Source organism: Myotis lucifugus, unplaced genomic scaffold (assembly GCF_000147115.1).
Source record: "Myotis lucifugus unplaced genomic scaffold, Myoluc2.0 scaffold_126, whole genome shotgun sequence".
Lineage (NCBI taxonomy): Eukaryota > Metazoa > Chordata > Mammalia > Chiroptera > Vespertilionidae > Myotis > Myotis lucifugus.
Genome location: NW_005871174.1, coordinates 2252410 through 2262038, shown reverse-complemented (window position 1 = coordinate 2262038; position 9629 = coordinate 2252410). Strand labels below are relative to the sequence as shown.

General features: G+C 41.5%; 1 protein-coding gene across 1 annotated transcript in view; it reads left to right on the top strand.

Moving 5' to 3' along the window:
• LMO4 (LIM domain only 4) overlaps positions 1–7419 on the top strand; it is a 38614-nt gene extending 31195 nt beyond the window's left edge. Inside the window, exon 5 of the mRNA XM_006093905.3 lies at positions 7370–7419. Within this exon, the coding sequence (XP_006093967.2) occupies positions 7370–7411 (42 nt within the window). The 3' untranslated portion in view covers positions 7412–7419. The remainder of the gene's footprint in view (positions 1–7369) is intronic.
• Positions 7420–9629: the final 2210 nt, after the last annotated feature.

The following is a 9629-nucleotide window of genomic DNA, read 5'->3' as shown; positions in this document are numbered from 1 at the left end:
CAAGACACAGAGGCGTTTCTCAGCTCTGTTTTGGGACATGTGTCTCACTCAGGAGTCGAGAGCCATGTGTTGGAGCCACAACTATTAATTTTTTGTAATATTAATGAACGGATAAGAGTGGAGCCCTCTGGTGTTTATTGCTTATGCTCTTTTGAAGGTCTCTATCTCCTTCAATGGACGGCCAGCAAAAGTAGAAACTGTTTAATAAGGCCAGTCATTTTTTTAGCCTTTGTATAAGTTATAACCCAATGGTCCAGGGGAGGGTTATATAAACAGACCTCATTTTAAACTCCAGCTCTGTCACCACCCAGTAGCCATATGATATCTTGGAAAGTGTTAATTCGTCTTTCTGAGCCTCAGTTTTCTCAACTGTAAAATGGGGATGCTATGGTGCCCATCTTGGAAGGCAGTATTTCATGGTTAAGAGCACAGACTCTCAAGCTAGACTATCTGAATTCCTACCTTAACTTTGCTGCGTAGTATGTGGCCTTAGGGAAGCCTTTAGCTGGCTGGGTCTCAGTTTCCTGATCTGTAGAATGGAGAATGTGGTGGTGCCTTCCCCAATGAGTTGTTCTGAGGACTGGAAAGCAATTATAATCCTCTTGTGTGGAGGGGCTTTCCCAAGAAGTAGGCCCCCAGGGAAGCGCTGCACACATTGCAAGTTCTATTTCAGTATTTTTAAACAAATAAAAAAGACTTAAAATAGGTATGTATTAATTTTAGAAAGAGAGGAAAGGTGAGGGAGAGAGAGAGAGAGAGAGAGAAACATCAATTGCTGCTTCCTGCACAGTTCCTATAATCGAGCCTGAAACCCAGGCATGTGCCCTGACCAGGAATCAGACTGGCGACCTCTTGGTGCATGACTCGATGCTCAACCATCTGAACCACACCAGCCAGGGCTAAAAAGGACCTTTGTGAAGATTAAGTAAGAAAATGTGTACGAAGCCAAGTGGAGTCAGTATTGAGATACAAAGCCTCATCCGTTCACTCCTGCCCCCACCTCCGGCCTGTCTGAGGACTGGGCGTATGGTCAGTGCGAGGTCTATACGGCTGGGGACAGCTCACTCAACTTTAAAAACTATGGGGCACTTTCTGGCCCTCAAGGTTTATATTCTTCCTTTGCAAGTAGAAGCTGGTATTGATTTCAGAGCCTTGAGAGGGGAGAAGTGATGTTCCTTATTTACTAACATTTACTTGGACTGGTATCTGGGACACCCCAAATATGCTATGAGTCATTCAGAGGATAACGAGATCTATCGCACTGTACAGATTACTCACTAATTTGACATTTGGGGATTTTTTTGCAAAATGTTAGGGAACATTTGACAAGATGCAAATTGCTGCATCCGTAAGTACATTTGACTCTGAGGATGGGAGGCACGCTCCCCTGATGTGGTTACATTTGTTTCTAGCACCAGCTGTTGCATCCTGACAAGGTGGCTTGTTTTATTTTCCCCCCACTAAAGGAGAAAGTATTTGAATTTTGCTCTGAAAACATAACTAAAACTCATCAAGCACCTACTATGTTTCATTTAGTCTTTACTGTGATCCTGTAGGTACTTATCATTAGCATCTCTATTATTTAGTGAGAACACTGGAGTTCAGAGATGTTAAGCAACTTGCTTAAGGTCACACAGCTCTGAAGTTTCTACGCTAGAATTTGGACCAGGGGCTGCCTATCCCCAAAGTCTGGGTTCTGCTACAGCAGAATGTCTCTCACACCACCAGAGCATCATCTGATTCTGACTCGCTTCTCCCACAATGAGGAGGTGTGAAGGAGAGGAACATTTCTTGGCCAGTCCTTTGTTTTAAACCACTGGGCAGCATCTTGTTTGACACTGTTTCATAAGTGAGGTCTGAATGAGCTGGTAATCTTATCATGACATTGTTTTCAAAGTCAAACAAGGAAGACTGTGTTAAGGGAACGAGAAGGGCCCTCCCAGGCCCCATCCCCAGGCGCAGTTATCGTGGTCACATTATTTTTGGCATTGTACCATACCGCTGAGGTTTTCCACTCCCTGTCAGGCGGATTTTCTCCCTTTCCTATCAGCTTCAGGAAAACAAAGGGGCATGTGTATAGGATCTGGATGTGAGGAATATAGGATGTCCAAGAAGTAGGGGTAGGGACCTTAGGGAAAGCCTGGATTCTGGGCCATAGTTCTTGCGGGAACCCAGTTGAAGGGAGGAGCTGTTCCAAGAAGAGGGCCCCCAGTGAGGTACTTACACACTCAAAAGAGCAAATAAATGCCTCCTGGTTCCAAGGGCCACCCCAAAGCCACACTCTTCAGTTACCATTTTAAATGAAAGACAAATATCTGAGAGATGCAAGTTAAAACTATGATGAGATATCACCTCACACCTGTCAGAATGGCTGCTATCAATAAATCAACAAACAACAAGTGCTGGTGAGGACGTGGGGAAAAGGGAACCCTCATGCACTGTTGGTGGGAAGGCAGACTGGTGTAGCCACTATGGAAAAGAGTATGGAGTTACCTCAAAAATTAAAAATGGAACTGCCATTTGACCCAGAGATCCCACTTCTGAGAATATATCCTAAGAAACCTCGAATCATCAATCAGAAAGAATATATGCACCCCTATGTTCATAGCAGCGTATTTACAATAGCCAAGACCTGGAAACAGCCCAAGTACCCATCAGTAGATGAATGGATAAAAAAAGCTGTGGTACATTTATACATTGGAGTACTATGCAGCTGTAAAAAAGAGGGAACTCTTACATTTTGTAACAGTATGGATGGACCTGGAGATTATAACAGTAAGTGAAATAAGCCAGTCAGAGAAAGACAAATGCCAAATGATCTCACTTTATGTGGAATCTAATAAACAAAATAAACTGATGAACAAAATAGAACCAGAGGCACAGATACATAGAACGGACTGACAGATGTCAGAGGGGAGAGAGGTAGGAGGGACTGGATGAAAGAAGGTAAAGTTATTAGCCAAAGAACATATATGCATGCACTGTTGGTGGAATACAACAGTGTGGTGATGGCCAGAGGGACGGATGGCCAGAGGGAGGGAGAGGCATGGGCCTGGTGGAGGTGGGCAAATGGAGGGAAAATGGGGGACATCTGTAATAGTGTCAACAATAAAAATAAAATAAAAAACAACAACAGCCAAAACTAAACTTTAAATATTATACTAAAATAAATAGATAGGTAAATAAATAAGTAAAAGTTTTAGTCTAAAAAAATAAAAGAGACAAAAAATACAGGGTTTCCTTCCAAAAATGTATACACACTTTAACAGCTGATAGCTCAATTTTGAAAATGAAATGTATTTTAATAAACACTGCCTTTATAATTATTCAAAGTGTGTGTATATATTTTTTCAGACACTCTATATATTAAATAGGAGGTAAGAAAGCTCTAAGATTTTTCATACATTTCCTTATACCTTTCCTATCTCTGTTGGTAAGTCAGGCCTGCCCAAAGGAATAGTAAGTTTTTCAAAACAGAGATTGTGTGCTCTGTCTGCTTCTTCCTGACTGCTTGGTAGCATTGTGTGTATGGTAAGGGCTTAATAAATGCTTCTTGAAATGAAAATGATCCTTGGAACAAAATCCATCCTGTGAATTTTAATACTTTAGTATTTAACATTGTAAGAATTGATAGTGACTAACTTCTTTCTTTCTCTAGCCTTGAACATTTAAAACAGGTTTACAACACTTGATTTTTAACAAACAGAAATAATATATAGGGATACAACTCAAAGGCTAGAACAGGGGTTCCCTACCTTTTCAACCAGGGAAGTCCTTTTTAATGTTATGAAACCTTCATGGATCCTTCCATATGATAATGGTTGTATTTTTAAGGTCTATTAAATTGGGAGAAAACTACAATAACAAAATATTTTGTAGTAATTTTAATTTTTTTTAACTCCAACATCTAAAACTGGAAAGAAAAGAGCAGTATGGCTTGTGTCCTATTATATAACCTACTTATCAGCTGGGAGGTGGGGAGTGGGGTGGACACAGCTTGAGCTTGGAAATTGGTGGGCTAAGTGTTTGGAGGTATTTAGCTTCTTTTGGTCTCTTCCTCCACTTCTTTTTCTATACAGTTGAAAGCCATAGCCATGTTAGCAGTTGCAACCCAATTAAGAGTGCTGATTCATGCCCTAACCGGTTTGGCTCAGTGGATAGAGCATCGGCCTGTGGACTGAAAGGTCCCAGGTTCGATTCCGGTCAAGGGCATGTACCTTGGTTGAGGGCACATCCCTGGTGGGGAGTGTGCAGGAGGCAGCTGATCGATGTTTCTCTCTCATCGATGTTCCTAACTCTCTACCCCGTCCCTTCCTTTCTGGAAAAAAATCAATAAAATATATTTTTTTAAAAAAAGAGTGCTGATTCCAAATGCAAACTGATGAAGGGCTGGGTTTATTCTTCTGGGACTTCCTACTCCAGAAGTGGTCCAAGTAAAACTGGCCCCACTTGAAGTCTTTACCCCTGTTAGAATGGTCGCCTAAATGTCATCTTCACAGGAAGGAGACAGCACGGGTTAGTGAGTCAAACACCGCCTTGCTCATCCAGAGGCCTTGGTACTAAGTCTGGCTCTGTTTCCAGTTGGCTGACCAAGCCAATTCAGCTCTCTGGAGTACCCTGAACTCATCTGTAAAGTGGGAGATGGAACTAGATGACCTCGGAAGGCCCATTTGTAGGCTACAGATCCCCAGGAATGGACCTGAAGCACCCGAGCCATCTAGCCGGGGGCCAGGTGCCACCCAGCGTGTCCTTATGCCAAGCCCACCACCTGCACAGACCAGCTCACGGAAGGTTGCACTCAGAACTTTGCTCTGGGTCTCTCTGGAAAAGGGGATTTCATTTTTGGTGTCCTATTATTAACCTTTTTCCACGCTCTGTTTTCCAAGTTTAGGTTGGCTCAGCAGAGATGAACATGGATTGTTTGGATTTTTGCCCAAGCTGTTCTCCGAGCCTGATAGCACATTCATTACTCCCTACCCATGGTTTCTGCTAAATGACCTCGTTAGTGCTCTAATTACATGTTGCTCTTCAGAAAGCCGGGGGTGGGGGTGGATGAGTTAACGAAGGCTGAGGACTGAGATGGAGTACATTGTAAACATGCTGAATGACGCCTACCTTCCCCTGGCCTGATTACCCATGGGGAGTTGGAAGGGAAGCTTTATGCTTCTTTGTCTCCTCTTCTTCTATCATTACACATTAAAAGATAATAATAACACATACAAAATGTGTTTGTGATAGTTGGTAATACATGAATTTGAAAGCTGGATAGTAATATCTTTATAATTTGATGTCCATAGAATCAGAGAATTAAAAAAAAACCCTAAGGGAATAAAAATGAAAACAGATATTGAGTGTCTATCATGTGCGCATACAGGTTTTTGTTCATCTTACCAACAATCCTATGGGCTACTTATTATGCTTGATTTATTAATGACGAAGCAGGGTCAGAGAAGTTCAAGTATTTTCCAAAGACGCAAGTCAAGTATGTGGCAGAGTTGGGAATTGAAAGCCCAGGTATGTCTGATTCTAAATCCCAATATCCCATGCTACCTCTCTATTAATTAACTCACTCATTTACTCATTTATTCAACAAATATACTCGACCTCTATCCTATGACAAAGTATAATCACAAAATTTCAGAGTTTCTACATTACTATTTTAAACTCAAGTCTACAAATTCCTCAGGTGACTTTAATTCAGTGGTGTCTTCTTCAATCGTAATTTCCCCTGTCCTCTCAGGCTTCTTACACTTCTGCCTTGAGGGGCAGATCACAGATCTGAGATTCAGGATCCTGGTTGGTATATTTAAAGATTATTCTGAGAAAACTTCTGTTTTTCAGGTAAGGAAACTGAGGTTCAAAGATTTGTTGAAGTGGTCAACTCTTTACTACACCACATTCCAGTGGTGTCAAGAGTGCATTTGTATTTATTTGGAGTGTGGAGAAAAGAAGATGGTGAGCCATGACACATAACGAAGATTTTCACCCCCAGCAGCCTGAGCCCATGAGGAGAGGTGCCGTGCCCACTGCACACAGAGGCTGATTAGCAAGTGACTTTAACTTTAGCTTGTTAACTACAAAACCACACGGGTTTAATTTTAATGAAAGAGAACCCATCTTCCAACCTGGGTCTCTGAAGTTGTAGGGTTTTCTTTTGGGTAGTGTTTAGGTGAACTTGTAGAGTCAAATACTTTCACTTATCCCAGTGGAATTCTCTCTGCCACGTTTTTAAAAAAGTGGCAAGTACGATCTGTTGAGTGATGAGGAATGTCCACACTTATGAAAAAAATAAATGATGTGATAGTAATATTAACAGGATTCAACTTTCACCAAGTGATGAACTTTCTTAAAACAGGGGGGTCTAAACCATGTGAGTACTAATTAGCGTTTCAACAAAGAACTTGGAATTTTGCAAACCAAGCATTTAAAAATGTGAGCATTGTTTGTTTGACAGACTGTCGAGACACTTGTGCAGGCTTAATGTATTAGTTTATTCTATAGCAATCAAGTTGTTATTATAACTACAAGAAGACGGAAAAATAAGACTTCCACAGTCAAATCAGCCATAGGAAAGAGGCGAAAAACAAAACACAACTTTGAGCTATTTCCTGAATCTATAGTATATTTGCCGAACTGGGGGTGTGAAACAGCAGGAAGCCATTACTGCATGTGATCCTAGTTTTAATGATTCCACTAGAACATCATAAACCTATAATATGTATGCCTCGAAATAAATTATAGATCCCATAGTAAAAGGCAACCCCTTATTCCACATTTATCAATTTTGGAGAACTGCTCCCTTCTTCTGCAAATAAGTCATTAAGCTTCATGTTTCACCACAGAACAACTTTGGGAAGAATTATTCAAACCTTCTGAAGTAATTCATTTGTATTCCTCTTCTATTTTTAATAACCAAAAACATACACAGGAGATGCACATATACCTCTAGAATTTTTGAATGACTGGACAAAGCACTGTTAAAAATTCAACAGCACTAATTACTAGCTGAGCAGTATAAAAACCTCTGAATAAATGTCAGCCTAGGAGATAAGCTCTTATCTTAATCTAATGACTCCACAGACTTAATTTGTCAGGCCAGCCTCGTTGATGAAAAACAGGCTTCTAGTCTCCAGTGTGAGCAGGGACATCGTTCCAAATCTTTGAAGTTGGATAGTAATACCATCAGTGTCATCCTATAAAAATCTTGCCACCAAGCCAATTTAATTCTTATTGTCCTGTTACACTAATTAAAGTTGTTCCACCCCCGTTGGACAAATATCTAAAAGTGAAGTCAATGTATTTGTAGATTTGCTACATTTTGAACTAATCACCCTCAACTTCCCATGTTTTGTGCATTTTTTTCATACAGCCGGAACAACAGGGACCATCTATCTTTCTATGGGGAAGCTGAGATGCCCATTCATTGAGAAGCCATGTAGCAAAGTAGTTGAGAGTGGATCTTCTGAGGCAGAAACACCTGGTGGAATTTTTGCAGAAACACCTGGTGGAATTTTTGCTCTGTCACTTATAAGCTGTGTGACTTTGGGTAGATTTCTTAAACTTTCTTAGCCTCATCATGGATATTATGAAGGTTAAATAAAATAATGCTTGCTAAGTACTTAGAGTGCCAGACCTTTATATTTAATTCAGTTCAGCTTTTATTCATTCACTGACTCCATTCATTCATTCATTCATTCATTCATTCATTCATTCAATAAACAAATACATAACAAGTCTATGGCATATGCTAGGTGATATATAGGGCATATGAAGAACCAATGGGCAGAATCTGTTGCCTTTGAAGGACTTTGTATGAACTTGTAGCTCGAGCCTGACACAATCAGCTGATCTCACTACACCTGGGCAGGAAATTCTACAGAATTACCAAGACTTTCCACTTAAACTTCGTTGTGAACCTTGTTGCTGGTTTTCCAGCAACATGGGGACGTAAATCTCCATCACAGAGGTCTGTTGTGCAGATGACATGAGATAATGTATTGCGGACAGCCAAATGTTGGTGGCCTTTCAGTTCCCTTCCTCTCTTGTCCCTGCTGACCCAGAATCACACGCATGGTACAAGCACATCTAGGGAGGCCTCTTTTGTTTCATCCCATTCTCATCAGTCAATGTATATTCTTTCCAGCATCCTGTCCTTCCTCTGCCCAATTCCCTCTTCACTACTTGGATGGCACCTTATTGATTTTCTATTCTATTTAATGCCACTTGGAGATATTTGTTGATATTTGTTATTTTGTTGATTTCCTTCATGGAATGCGAGGACACAATTTCTTTAAAACCTCTTGAAATTCATGCAGGTATTTAATAAGTATGTGCTGAGAGTCTGTTACCTACTAGGAACTCCACTGGGTATTGGTGTCCCCAATATCTGAAAGCTACAGTCCCTACTCTTTAGAAATGATACTGTGGTACGGTGAATGCAGTGACAGGCTCCTCAGGTGCAGTGAGAGCATGATGGAGTGGGGGAGACATTCAACTCAGATGGGAACTCACTTGTTGATGGTTTTACAGAGGAGATGGCTCTTGGGCCCAGCTCTGCAAACTACGTAGGAGTCGCTTGGTAAAGACAGAGGGAAAGGAAATTCCAGGTTGATGAATCAGCATGAGCAAGTGGAAGAAAGTAGTTCAGTAGAAGAGTGAAGGGCCTGGGGGAAAGTGGTGGGAGATGAGATGGAAATGAAGGATTCCCAAGATCCTCCATGCTGAGAGTTAGAATTTCATCCTGGGAGTGTCAGGAGCCATTGATAAAGTTTAAGGAGGCTGTTAGTTCTCATTAGCATGTATCGTGGGCTCAGGAATTGGGTTTGTGTCTGTGTTCTCCTGCTTCTCACCACTTTCATGGTCTCTTCATGATCTTCCTTCCACCTCTGAGGCCCAGATTCACTGAGCGCCCTGGCACCTGCCCTCAGTGTCCCTCTTCTGGTCTCCGGTCATCACTGGTGACTCACAGCTCTCTGACTTCCTCTGCTCTAACGACTTTCTATTCCATCTACACAACTTTTTCTCCTGTTACAGCAGGGACTGGGACTGCTCTGCCCTTGAAGCCTTCAGCAGTGATGTTCTCATTCCTAAGTCACCTTCTTTTACTCTCCTACCTTCTCCTTCCCTTCCAAACCTCAGTGATACATCCATTGCTCCATCCTTCCTACCCTCTAGTCTTCAGTCCTTTTAACCTCCTTTATTTCCTATCCTGCCTAGTTAGAGTCCCATGGGAATTTCTATTACTGACTCTGTTAATCCCCCTCACTCCTAATATTCAACTTCAACCATTTCCTTCACTGCTTGAAGAAAATGGAATAACCTTGGCTTATTCCACTTATCACTTACAGTATCTGGTTTTCAGTTGAGCTCTTAGTTTTGGCCTTTTCCTCAACTCTCATAGACTTCCTTTCTCATTCCTTCCTGACACACAGTTTTGGGTGACACCTGTTGGAGACAGGTTTGGTGGACATGCCTACTCTACCCTAGGAACTTCCTTTTCAGCAAGTACTCCAGCCCCCACTGCAACCCTGCCACAGATGTTTGGAAAAGGGTGGACATTTGATACTGAACCTCAGTGAACTGATCTATTGACCATTGGCCAATCAAATTTTCTTTCTACAGTCTGTTCC